A 13,810-nucleotide genomic window follows, 5' to 3' on the forward strand; every position below is an offset into this window, starting at 1 on the left:
CCCCAGTTTCTAGGTCTTCCTGTGTGTCTATTTACTTTAGCTCTGAGTCATTGCCCAGGCTTAACCACTCAATTACAGTGAGCATAGATCAGTTAACTGACTAACATAATCAAACACAGAACAATTAAACCATCGAACAGAACACTCGCCAGCTTGGCAGTCCATGGAATGAGGATTTCAGACCAGCCCAGTATTACTCATTGACTTTAATCGAGGGTAGAACAAGACTAAAATTGCACTAAATCCCATCAGCTTCCCAACTGCTGAGATAGGTTAAAATCACCACCAAGGAGTGGGGGGTGTAAAACGCTACTCCTGATCTTAGTCCAGCTTCACTGAGCTAACAGGCTCAGTAATTACTCAAGGTTAGATTCTGTCATGTCATTAGACATCATTGTTTAAACAGAATGTTAAAGTCAGTGAAAGTTTTCCATGCATAAATGAATGAAGCAGGAGTGACGATGCACACATTTAATTGGCTCAGGTAATAAGGTTTCCTTCGATTGAATTTGAATCAAAGAAAAAACTAATTAATGTCAAAAAGAGTTGCTTGTGCAGTAAAACTGTCAACTGATCAATGTACTCTATGGTTTTATCTAAACTGTGCACTACAGATATACTGGAGTGTTGGCAATCTTGTTCACAACAGACTAGAGATTCAACCTGTGAGTGAAGTCTTGGCACAGCCTTTTATGATTTCTGGAAGAGGACAAACTATCAACATTCGCTGTTGATCTAGCGATGAATAATTGCCAAATGTCTAAATTAGTGGAAGTCTGATCATTATAAAAAAATACTTTAGAAAGTTAAGAAAAAGTTGAATTCATGAAAAATATTCTCAATGAACAATTATTGGGCAAGTCGAAGGGTCATATATCGTGGCTTTATGAAGATTACTTCCCACACAGCCAATCCAATGATGCTTTTGATGTTATTTATATAACTGTGTGTAGAATATTAAAAAAAACTTAAAATCATCTTTTGTTGCAAAAGGGCTCCTTTACACAGTTTCTGGCTATAAAAGAAAGACTTGCATTTGTATTACACCTTATACAGCCCCAGGGCTTCCCAAAGAGTTTCAAGGCCAATGAAGTACATTTTGAAGTGTGGCCACTGTTGTAATGTAGGAAACGCGACAGCCAAATTGCACACAGCGAGCTCGCAGAAAGAGCAACATGATAATGACCAAATAATCTCTCAGTTTGGTGATGCTGGTTGAAGGATAAATATTGGTCAGAACACCAGGGAGAACTCCCCTGCTCTTTGAAGAAGTGCCAAGGGATTTTTGACATCCGCCTTATACAATGTCTTATACAAAAGGCAGCACCTCCGACAGCGCAGCACTCCCTCAGTACTGCACTCGGAGTTTCAGTCTGGATTGTGCACTCAGGTCTCTGGAGTGGAATTTGAACCCATAACCTTCTGACTTTCGGTATGATCTACTGAGCAACAGCTGACACTTAAGTGTGGCTCACTGACACAACCTAATGAATGAAAGAAGACTGGTCAACAACAGGTCAGCAAAAAAACTATCACATCTGGCCAGCTGGAGTCCGAGTAGCCAAAGTAAACAGCTCTGTGGTTTTGTCCTGGATGGTGTCAAGTTCTCAGTGTTGTTGGAGCTGCATTCATCCAGGCAAATGGAGAGTGTTCCATCGCACTCCTGACTTGTGCTTTGTAGATGGTGGACAAACTATTCAGCCATGTTGGGGAGGTGGGTAGTAGGCATGGTAAAGTCCAGAAATAAAAGCAACACACTGCGGATGCTGGAAACCTGAAATAAAAACAGAAAGTGCTGGAAAAGCTCAGCACCTGTGGAGGGGAAAACAGAATTAACATTTTGGAAGAAGAGTCATGTTGGACTCAAGAGGTTAACTCTGTTTCTCCCTCCGCAGATGCTGCCAGAGCTGCTGAGTATTTCCTGAACTTCCTGTTTTTATCTGTGGTAAAATCCATACCTGCTTTCACATGGATACATTTCCCAGCAGAAAGCACTGGGCAAATAATTGGGAGTAGGAACCCAGATTGACTTTTCTCCATTCCCCAGCCCAGAAGTTACTGGGCTAATAAGCCATTACCTTAGTGGGCTCTTGTTTTCGATAGTTAACTTCTGCTTGAATCCACATTCCAGTGTGTGATTTGGGGATGGACCAGATCTTTTCTTGCATGTGGTCTTCTTCATCGTAGATGTAGACTGCGAGGGCATCCTCTGTGATAAAATGATTCAGTGCGTAAAAGAATCGCAAGCAGTACTGGAGATTGGCGAGTAAAACAGGGCCTGCCAGATGAGAGACATACTCCTGCTGGTATCCAAACCTTGCATTGGAAATTAGAAAGCCACCTGCAAAAAGCCAGAGAATATCTCTTACTGAAATAAAACAGTAAATGCAAATTAACATAATCCCTGGAGACAATTGGAGGGCTTGACTCCGAGTCTGGAGGTTGCCAGGACATGAATTTGACCTAAGTTATAAAAAATGACATAGAATGTGCAGCATCCATACAGGCCATTCAGCCCATCACATCTATGTTAGTGCTTATGCTTCTGATGAGCCTCCTCCCACCTCTTTTCATCTTACTCTATCACCATGGTCCTCCTGCCAAAGGTTTTGCAGGTGGGGGGCCCCTAAAATTCCCCGGCTGTCCTTCCTGCCATCTTTCCACCGGCCCCCGAACAGTCTACAAGTTTACGGTGGGGGTTGGGGGGTGGGGGGGGGTTTGGTGGGGGGGGGAGGTTGGTGTGGGGGGTGGGGGCAGTGGTGTGATAACGGTATAATAATTTTCAAGGTGTTTTTCTGTTTTAGTGTAAAGTAGGTTTTTGGGGGGTTGTGTTGTTCTGTCTGCGTGTGTGATTTAGTTATATTTTGTAACCAAGCAGACGGCAGGTTTAAGTTATTAAAAGAAGTGAGGTGTAGAAATGTCTTTAATATGCTAATGAGTAAACATGGTTGGGGTCTTATCATGTAAGGTGTAAAGGGAATTTGTATTTTTAGATAGATGAAGGGCTATTTGGTTTTCAAAGGGATCTCAGTCTGTTTACAAACAGACAGTTGAAGCAAGGGTTATTGACAATATAGTGGCAACATGAAAAGATTTATATTATGAGAAAGGTAAAATTCCAAAGACATGGACTATGGAATTTACACATTACACACATGTATAAAGAGGAATAAGTCTGTGTGTAAGGGAAGGCATTGTAAGATCTGCCAGAAGTTTGAGAAGTATGCAGTATTTGTGCATTAAGTCTGCTGTCTACAGAAACCAAATTCTACTTTGAATTCTACTGGCTGGGGTATTGTGGTAACTTGCTGGAATCTGTTCAAAATTTATTTTTTTTCACTGGTGCCTTAACGGGGGTATAACTAGATGCCAGGTTAATCAGGATTTTTAGGAGTTATTACAGTAGTAATTTGTAGACCTATGTATGTGCTTGAAATCTTTTTTTTTTGTTAATAAATATTTAATTTCATTTTTTTTTAAATCTCTGAAGTCCTGGTGGACTTATTACCTCTGAATTCAGGGCGCACATCTCGCAATAAATACAAATTGCAAAACAATTGTGACTGCATGATCAAGTTTCCCTCGTGGATTTGATCCACCTGACACACATCATCTGCTGCGTCATAACAGGTGGCCTGCCCTGCCTTGCTCCAAAAGTGGCAAATTATTGGCAATTAAGGGCAGCTTCCTGCACAGCTACAATTTTACGGCCAGCGGGAGGGGTTTAGGGAAGGGGAAGAAGCCTGGCAGATCACCATACTCAGGCCTCAGATGGGAAGGGGGAGTGGTGCCTCCATAACTGCCCCCCCCCTTGCTATCACAACCCATACCTCCCTCTCCCTACAACCCCTGGAGCCTCCCTACCCATCCCCACCCATGGGACCCCCACACCAACTTTCATCCTGGGCTCCAGGACATTCTTTGAGAATGCTTGTAGCCCCAGTCCTGGCCATTGCTCCCACTAGTGATGCTGGAACTACAGAGCTGCCAGCCAATCAGATTGTCTCACAGCTCTCTGAGGCAGGACTTCTTTTCAAGTGAGGGGCAGAGATCGTGCCTCCAGCCAATTAATGTCCCTCAGAGTGTTAAATGGCTGAGGAGCTGCAGGCATTGGCAGAGATGTGTTCTCCGTTGACCCTTTGGGTGACGGGATGAGAAACCCCACTACCTGTAAAACTTTGACCCATATCCACCTATTCCCTTCTCCCTCATGTGTTTATCCAGCTGCTCCTTTAATGCATCTATGCTATTCACCTCAACCACTTACTGTGGTAGTGAGTTCCACGTTCTTACCACTCTCTGGGTGAAGAAGTTTCTCCTGAATTCCTGATTGGATTTATTAGTGACTATCTTATATTGATGGCCCTTGATTGTGGAGTTAAAGTAGCTGTCCAAATTGGGTTGAGGGGTCGAAAAATGATGTTGATGTGAAGGGATGAATTTCATACCATCATGCTAAGCAGGTCAACATAAGATTCCTCGCTGCAATTTCCAGATTTACCCTTGCTGATGTAAGTGTTGAACAAATAAAATTTTAAGCTGTAAAATCTCCTCTTTCTTTTGGCCCATGTAGATATGGAGCAACAATTGGATATTTAGGTGGTTTAGTCAGATAATAGAGTCAGGAATAAGGAGTGTGTCGCTGTGATGTCTCCTTTGTATTTGTGATTGGGATATTGAGTGGGTAGATGTTCCGCTGCTGTTCTGGGTGACAACAGTCACACCCTGGAGTGTTTTTAATTGATCTATCGTATCTGCCCTGGTTTGTGTGGATATGGCTCAGGGTTGTCTGTGAGCTTTGTGGAATGTTGTAGTGAGGGGTCTTCTGCATGGGGTCTTTCACAAAGTGTTGTGACTTCTTGTGAACATCATTCATATTTCTAAACATATCAAGGTTGCATTTGCCTTGTCTACGGTTAATCATATGGGTCCAACTGTGCTTAGGTGACTTTAATGAATGAATGGGAGCAATTTTAACCTAACAGACCAGGCAGGAATCTCACAGGATTGGCTAAGTAAGAACATAAGAAATAGGAGCAGGAGTAAGCCATTCGGTCCCTCGAGCCTGCTCCACCATTTGATAAAATCATGGCTGATCTGATCTTGGCCTGAACTTCACTTTCCTGCCTGTTCCCTATAACCCTTGACTCCCTTGTCAATCAAAATTCTGTCTAACTCTGCCTTTGGTATATTCAATGACCCAGCCTCCACTGCTCGCTGGGGAAGAGAACTCCAAACAATAAAGGCCTTTAGAGAGAAAAAAAATCCCTCCTCATCTCCATCTTAATATCTTAATGGGAGACCCCCTTATTGTTAAACTATGCCTTCTAATTCTGGATTCCCAGACGTGAGGGAAACATCGGAATCATCCCAGATTTGCACTAAGTGCATTGTTTTACCAACCGGCCACAATGATGGGTCTTCACGCCCTACCATCCCAAGCCCTCTGCATTACTTATACATTCCTGAGAAACACATCATTTCCATGGCGGACGGGCTCTCAAATGCCCGCCATGCCATCATCTCGCCGCTTCATCACACCAGGCACCATATTAAAAGTCCAGCCGCACACACATAGTGTTTCCAGCCCATGACTACTGCAGGGAAGACGTCCATGAAAGGAAAAAGACTGCAGCCCCCAGGTTCAGCGACACGCCACTGGAACACTTTTTGGATGCTGTGGAGGCCCACCATAATGTCCCCTGCCCCAGCTCTGGCCATAGGATGGGTAGCAGCCTGACTAACAAGGCTTGGGAGGCGGTGGCATTGGTGATCAGTGCTGATGAGGTACAGAAGAGGTTGGCCATCCAATGCAGAGGGTGAATGATCTCATCCGTGCCGGCAGGGTAAGGCAACCATCTCATCATTCCAAACTCACTCACTCACAAGCCCATCACACATTCATCAGCATCTCACTCACTGCCAGCTCAAGGGACATCACCACTCATTCTCACACACACCCTCACAAGTCCGTCCGGCCTCATCTCCTCTGGAGACTGCCTCCTCAGCCCTCACCATCTTGAGGTTAATTGCACAGATCAACATGTGCCCCCGCACACATCCTGGGATACCCTCCTGCCCAAGTACAGCTCTCGTCCTGCACCCTCTTTCCTTGCCTGAGGACACTTCTTCCCCTTTCCCAAGCAAGCCCTAGCCCTGCAGCCATTGAAGAGCCACCCACATATGGCTGGTCTGGTAGGTAGACACCTGCCCGTGTGTCCCCCTAAAAGTGATGTGGTGCTGTCTGTGAATCCTAGTGCTGATGACTGCAAGTGCTGTCTGAAGCAAGGTAGGCAAACAAACCTCAAAGTCCCGAGTGAAGTGTAGTTCACCAGGTATACGCCTTTTAGATGCTGTTGTGAAACGCATCAAAACGTTTTCCCACCGATGTGGGCTAATGATCCAGCTGGGGAGGGTGGGGTTAGGGTTAGGGTTAGGGTTAGGGTTGGGGAGAGGCAATACCCGTGGGCAGGCCTAATAATGGTATGCTGTAATGATGTATTACAATGAGGTTCCTGACATCCAATAGTGGAGAACGCAGCCCACCATCGGCAGGTTGAGTGGATGGCCGTGGACGGGTTTCACAATGTTGTGAAACCACTCCCACCATATTGTCAGCTTACATCACCGAACACGCCCAACACCGGCAGGCACAGAAAATCCCGGTCATCCTCTCGGCATCTACCCTATCAAGCCCCCTCAAAAGCGTCAATAAGATCATCTCTAAACTTCAATGAGTCTTGACCCAGCCTGTTCAACTTGATCTCATGAAACAAACCCCTCAACCCAGGAATCAGCCAAGTGAACCTTCTCTGAACTGCCTCCAATGTAAGTATATCCCTCCTTAGATAAGGAGACCAGTCTTACGTCACGCTTGATACTGACTTCGATTGAGTCAGGGCAGAAGGTGAAAGCAGTGTTAGCCTGATCCCACCAGTTTCCCAGGCGAACAGGTTGGATGAAGATGTCCCCCTGTAGTTTTATCTTACCTACTGGTCGATTCAACCCTTCCAATGTTTTAATCACAGAAGATGGATTAAATTATCTTTTCTCATTCATTTTTAACCTGGCTTTCCCTTAAATACCTCTGAGTGATTCGCCTCCACCACTCCTTGTGGCATTCCACATTCTCACCACTTTCTGGATAAATAGACTATTTAAGGCGAAATTCTTGATCCATCTACAATAAACTGCTTGTGGCACATTGTGGAAGTCAGCCTGGGGATCACCATTTACTTTCTCACCAGCCATGTGTCCTTTCTAGAATCCCAGTTTTCTGGTTTAATTTCCAGCTATATTAATCCCCAGATCCTCACCTAATCCCAGCTGTCTCAGCAGGTTACATTTACAGAAGTATGATAGTCTGGGGGAAATTCTCAATCATAAGTCTGGGTATTAAACTGACAGCCTCAACTGCAATAACTCATGCAGAAATATTGCCAGGTGAATTTCAGATCACACAAACACATCTGCCCCGCTGAGATAAACAATGAAAAAAAATCTGGGAAGTTAACAACCACAACACTGAGGAGAACAGCGTAGATGTCTCTAAGGAATGCCTAAGACTCACAGCCTACGTGGGTGGTGGGAGTGGTTTCAAAAGAAAACTGAATTGGCACTTCAGGGAAATAAACTTGCACGGGGACTGGGAGTGACAGGGTTGCTTTAAAGAGAGCTGCCACAGACACAGTGGGCTGAATGGCCTCTTTCTGTGCTTTGGGCTGGATTCTATGCTGAGGCCAAGCTCCCTGCGCCCCAGCATAAAATGTTGGGAGAAAGCCCCCCAATCCGTTTGGCTGGCTCAACCCACTGTAATGTTTCAGTCAATGGGTTAATTATTAAGGGGTGGGGGTGAGGGTGGGGGTGGGGTTGACGGCCATCCTCAATTGGACGAAGGCAACCCCTCTCCAGGGGGATGTCCTGGCTCATCGGGTTGCCAGCCACCAGAGACCACAGGGAGTGGTGGCCGCTGCAGGGGGTCCGGGAGGAAGACCGATCATGGATGTCCAGGAACCCAGGTCATTCCGGGCTGCCGCTGGGGCTAGGCTGGCCGCTGGGTGTGGCGGGGGTTGGGGGGGTGTAGGGAGGAGGAGGGAACATGTTGTACGGAGGGTGGGGGGTTGCGGGGATGTGGATGATGGATGCGGGGAGGGAAAACTGTGTGGGGTGCCTCTGATTGGCATCGGAGGTCCAGGAAGGAGGCAAACCAGCCCCCTCCCACTCAACCCATTTTACTGACAGCAGCTCACAAGGTTAAGGCTATACCTCGGGCACTGGTCTCTCCCACCGTCCCTTAAATCTGAGTGGTGGGAGGACTGAACGATTGCCCGTTAAATGGGGAATTAATTCCTACCCGGGCCTCCACTGGGCCGTTGACAGGTGGGCCAATTGATGCCACCTCAGCCGCTCGTAAAATCACGACAGGGTCAGGGGGGTTGTGCTGCCCTATTTTTACGTGGCTACTTATCTGAGTGGTTGGCCTGCAAAATCCAGCTTCGAGGGCTGAATTTTACAGGTTAGCTGAATGTCCCACTGCCTGGGCTGAAAATGGGAGGCGACTCCTCTCCAGGGGGCGGTGAATTCCTGGGGCAGCATCCTCCCAGCTGTTTAATGGGCCGTCACCCAATTGAGGATGGCCCATGCCGCCTCCCTCCCTCCCCCCCTCCGCCCCCACCAACCCCCAATCACAGGGTCAGTAGCTCGGCAGCCAACGCTGGGCCACTGCTGAAGCTGCAGCTCCAGGAGAGGGGCCCCTCAATGGCAGGGTGATACTCCTGAAGAGCAGGTCAGCATTGGGCAGGAAGACAGGACCAGGTAGAAAGGCCCTTGGCGATTGGTGGGGTTGGGCCGTAATGCACTGCCAGCGCCGTTGCCGTGAGGTCAGGCGCTGCTATCCACTCCATGAGATATGGAGTTCCCATCAAGAGAGCAGCATCCCCACCCCCACGCCACCAGAATCCGCTCAGACGGTGCCAGCATTCATCTGGCGGTCTCCCAGGCAACGGGCCCTCCTGACGCGGGCAAAACGCCCACGGGGGCAGGAAGACATTGAGCCTTCCCCACCATATTGTCAACCCCCCAGCCTGTTGACGATAGGCCGGGAAAGTTCAGCCCTATGTCTCTTAGGGGAAGCCAGGGGAACTCATGAGGGAAAAAGGAATAGAAGGGTATGTTGTCAGGGTGAGATACATGGGGGTCGAGCGACATCCATAGAATATTATCACTGACATGGACTTGTTGGGCCAAAGGCCTGTTTCTGCGCTGGACATCCTATGTAACTCCCTCCTTTCGCAACTTCAGAGAGTGTCTATTTAATTTCTTTAGTTTCGCAGCTCCTTTGAAGATCTCTTGTTACTCTGAAAGGCAAAGACTTGTAGGCCCCAGATCACTGCAGGCACCATTCAAACCAGTTACTAGGTGCTGGGCAAAGCAACCAAGAGTGACTTGCCTGCTGACTACTTTCCTCTCAACAACAACAACTTAGATTTATATAGCACCTTTATTGTCATCACAAGATCTGTCTCAGGAACATTATCAAACAAAATTTGACACCGAATCACACATGGAGGTATTGGGATAATTGACTAAAAGCTTGGTCAAAGAGATAGGTTATAAAGGAACATTTTAAAGGAGGAAGGAGAGGTAGAGAGGCTTAAGGATAGAATCCCAGAGCTTGGGGCCCAGGCAGCTGAAGGCATGGCCGCCAATAATGGAGTGAAGGAAACCAGGAAAAGGACAAGAGATCAGAATTATAGGAGCACAGAGATCTCAGAGGGTGAGTTGTGGAGCTGGAGGAAATTACTGAGATAGGGAGGGACGAGACCATGGATTTTAAAAAAGGATGAGAATTTCAAATTCAAGGCATTGCCAGACCTGGAGTCAATGTCAGTCAACAAGGCAAGATGGGTAAACAGGACTTGGTGTGAGTTAGGATCCGGGCATTAGTATGAGCTCAATCTTACAGAAGTGGAAGGTGGAAAGTCAGCTAGGGGAATATTGGAATGGCGGAGGCTATGAGGATATGCTTAGGATCCACTGATGGTTTGGTAAGGATCAGAAATCTTCCATGTAGGAAATTAAGGCCATGAACATATGTCTATTTCTCTGTGGTACATCACCTTGGAATGCTAAGCAGTAAATTGTCATCTTTACCTCTGGGTGGAAGACAGAAAGGAAAATTGAAGGTGAAGTATCATGTGCCTGGAGAGAAACCCAACCTGAATCTCCATCTACAAAAATGGGGTAAAAAAAAGCACAGTCCGCTCTATTGCCGGAACCTGAACCTAGACAACAAAGACTTGCATTGATATAGCACCTTTCACAACATCCCAAAGTGCTTTACAGCTAACGAATCACACCATTGTTATAATTTACGAAATATAGCAGCCAATTTGTGCACGTCAAGATCCCACAGCCAACAACGTGATAATGATCAGATAATCTGTTTTCAGCTATGTTGGTTGAGGGATAATTCTTGGCCGGAGGCACTTGGGATGACTTCCCTGCTCTTCTTCAAGATAGTGCCTGGGGATCTTTTATATCCACCCAAGATGTAGGTCCAACCATCTTCAGCTGCTTCATCAATGACATTCCTTCCAAGATAACGTCAGAAGGGGAGATGTTCACTGATGATTGCACAATGTTCAGCACCATTCACGACTCCTCAGATACTGAAGCAGTCCATGTCCAAATGCAGCAAGACCTGGACAATATCCAGGCTTGGGCTGACAAGTGTTAAGTAATATTCACGACACACAGGTGACAGATAATGACCATCTCCAACAAGAGAGAATCCAACCATCGCCCCTTGATATTCAATGGCATTGCCATCGCTAAATCCCTCACAATCACCATCCTGGGGGTTACCATTGACCAGAAACTGAACTGGACTAGCCATATAAATACTGTGGCTACAAGAGCAGGTCAGAGGCTGGGAATCCTGTGGTGAGTAACTCGCCTCCTGAGTCCCCAAAGCCTGTCCACAAGGCACAAGTCAGGAGTGTGATGGAATACTCTCCATTTTTCTGAATGTGTGCAGCTCCAACAACACTCAAGAGGGTTGACACCATCCAGGACAAAGCAGCCTGCTTGATTGGTACCCCATCCACATACATTCACTCTCTCCACCACCAATGCACTGTGGCAGCAGTGTGTACCATCTACAAGATGCCCTGCAGGAACTCGCCAAGGCTCCTTAAACAGCACCTTCTAAACCAATGACCGCTACCACCTACAAGGACAAGGACAGCAGACACATGGGTACACCACCACCTGCAAGTTCCTCTTCAAGCCACTCACCATCCTGACTTGGAAATATATCACTGTTCCTTCACTGTCACTGAGTCAAAATCCTGGAACTCCCTCCCTAACAGCACTATGGGTGTACCTACACCACATGGACTGCAGCGGTTCAAGAAGGCAGATCACCACCACCCTCTCAAGGGCAATTAGGGATGACCAATACATGCTGGCCTAGCCAGCAATGTCACATCTCAAGGATGAATAAAAAAAGAGGACAGACTGAATCTTAATTGTAGCATCTCATCTCAAAGCAGGTACCTCTGTGTGGTATGCACTGGGAGTGTCAGCTTAGGTTTTTGTGCTCAAGTCTCTGGAGTGCAATATGAATCCATTATGAATCCATGAATCTGTTTACTAAAACCCGCTTTCACAGCCATATCTCCTTTCTCAGTGACTGTCTCCGTCTCCGACTTACCCCACATGGATTTCAACTGAAATTCCACCCCTCATGTTTCGAACCCACCCAGGATTACAGGTATCTCCGGGACATAAAACGTTTCTCGGACTGCTGTTCCCGTCACATTCTGAAATCCACTCTCAGTGCCATGCGCCGCCATATGAACACACTCGACCTCTCCCTCCAGCAGCACCGCCGTACCCTTTTTCAAAGCTGCGCGTGCCCCCAGTTTCATTTTATTCTTCGGCTCATCCGACGCCTCAACAAGAAACTTTTTCTGTTTCTCTCAAGTGCTAAGGAACGCAAGCTCCAACAACTCATCGACACCAACACCCATCTAGGACCCTCCACCCCGGCCTGTCCCTCCGTCCCCACCCCATCTTCCAATCCCAGCCCCAGCCGTGTATTCACTATACCCCCTGACCTTCCCCTCTCCGATGCTGAACGTTCAGTGCTCAGCAAAGGACTTAGTTTCATACCCTTACGCCCTCACCTCAATGAATTTCGGGCTCGGCATGATACTGAACTCTTCTTCCGCCGTCTTCATCTCCGGGCTCACTTCTTTGGGCAGGAGTCCTCTCCCAGTTCAACGGATCCTTTTACCCATCTTCAATATTCTCCCTCCACCTGGACCCCTCCCTCTGGATTCTTACCTTCTCTCGATCTTTTCATTGAGAACTGTCGGCGCGACATTAGTCGTCTCAATTTCTCTGCTCCTCTCACCCATTCTAACCTGTCTCTCTCTGAACTTACTGCACTCCATTCTCTCAGGTCCAACCCTGACATTGTCATCAAACCCGCTGACAAGGGTGGTGCTGTTGTTGTCTGGCGCACTGACCTCTACCACGCGGAGGCTGAGCGTCAACTCGCAGACACTTCCTCCTACCTCTCCCTGGACCATGACCCCACCACTGAACATCAAGCCACTGTTTCCAGGACTGTCACTGACCTCATCTCCTCTGGGGATCTCCCTCCCACAGCTTCCAACCTGATAGTTGCCCAACCTCGGACGGCCCGCTTCTATCTCCTACCCAAAATCCACAAACAGAACTGCCCCGGTAGACCGATCGTCTCAGCTTGCTCCTGCCCCACAGAACTCATTTCTCGTTATCTTGACTCCCTTCTCTCTCCCCTTGTCCAGTCCCTTCCCACCTACATCCGTGATTCCTCTGACACCTTACGTCACATCAACAATTTCCAGTTCCCTGGCCCCTACCGCTTCCTCTTCACCATGGACATCCAATCCCTCTACACCTCCATCCCCCACCAGGATGGTCTGAGGGCCCTTAGCTTCTTTCTCGAACAGAGGCCCGAACAATCCCCATCCACCACTACTCTCCTCCGTCTGGCTGAACTTGTTCTCACGCTGAACAATTTCTCCTTCAACTCCTCTCACTTCCTCCAAATAAAAGGTGTGGCTATGGGTACCCGCATGGGCCCCAGCTATGCCTGTCTCTTTATGGGGTATGTGGAACATTCCTTGTTGCAGTCCTACTCCGGCCCCCTTCCACAACTCTTTCTCCGGTACATCGATGATTACTTTGGTGCTGCTTCATGCTCTCGTCAGGACTTGGAAAAATTTATTAATTTTGCTTCCAATCTCCACCCCTCCGTCATTTTCACGTGGTCCATCTCTGACACTTCCCTTCCCTTCCTTGACCTCTCTGTCTCAATCTCTGGTGATAGACTGTCCACCGATATCCATTACAAACCCACCGACACCCACAGCTATCTCGACTACAGCTCCTCACACCCCACTTCCTGTAAGGACTCCATCCCATTCTCTCAGTTCCTTCGCCTCCGTCGCATCTGTTCCGATGATGCTACATTCAAAAACAGTTCCTCTGACATGTCCTCCTTCTTCCTTAACCGAGGTTTTCCACCCACGGTCGTTGACAGGGCCCTCAACCGTGTCCGGCCCATCTCCCGCGCATCCGCCCTCACTCCTTCTCCTCCCTCCCAGAAACATGATAGGGTCCCCCTTGTCCTCACTTATCACCCCACCAGCCTCCGCATTCAAAGGATCATCCTCCGCCATTTCCGCCAACTCCAGCATGATGCCACTACCAAACACATCTTCCCTTCACCCCCCTTATCGGCATTCCGTAGGGA

At 47.6% G+C, this 13,810-nt stretch overlaps 1 protein-coding gene across 4 annotated transcripts in view; it reads right to left on the reverse strand.

The window, feature by feature from the left end:
* mamdc2a (MAM domain containing 2a) overlaps positions 1 to 13,810 on the reverse strand; it is a 118,225-nt gene that overhangs the window by 32,154 nt on the left and 72,261 nt on the right. For 3 of the 4 annotated variants that reach the window (XM_041186793.1, XM_041186794.1, XM_041186796.1), the window contains exon 9: positions 2,079 to 2,341. In XM_041186793.1, the coding sequence (XP_041042727.1) occupies positions 2,079 to 2,341 (263 nt within the window). The remainder of the gene's footprint in view (positions 1 to 2,078; positions 2,342 to 13,810) is intronic. The other variant, XM_041186795.1, reaches the window with a different exon arrangement.

Source organism: Carcharodon carcharias, chromosome 4, assembly GCF_017639515.1.
Source record: "Carcharodon carcharias isolate sCarCar2 chromosome 4, sCarCar2.pri, whole genome shotgun sequence".
NCBI classification, from domain to species: domain Eukaryota; kingdom Metazoa; phylum Chordata; class Chondrichthyes; order Lamniformes; family Lamnidae; genus Carcharodon; species Carcharodon carcharias.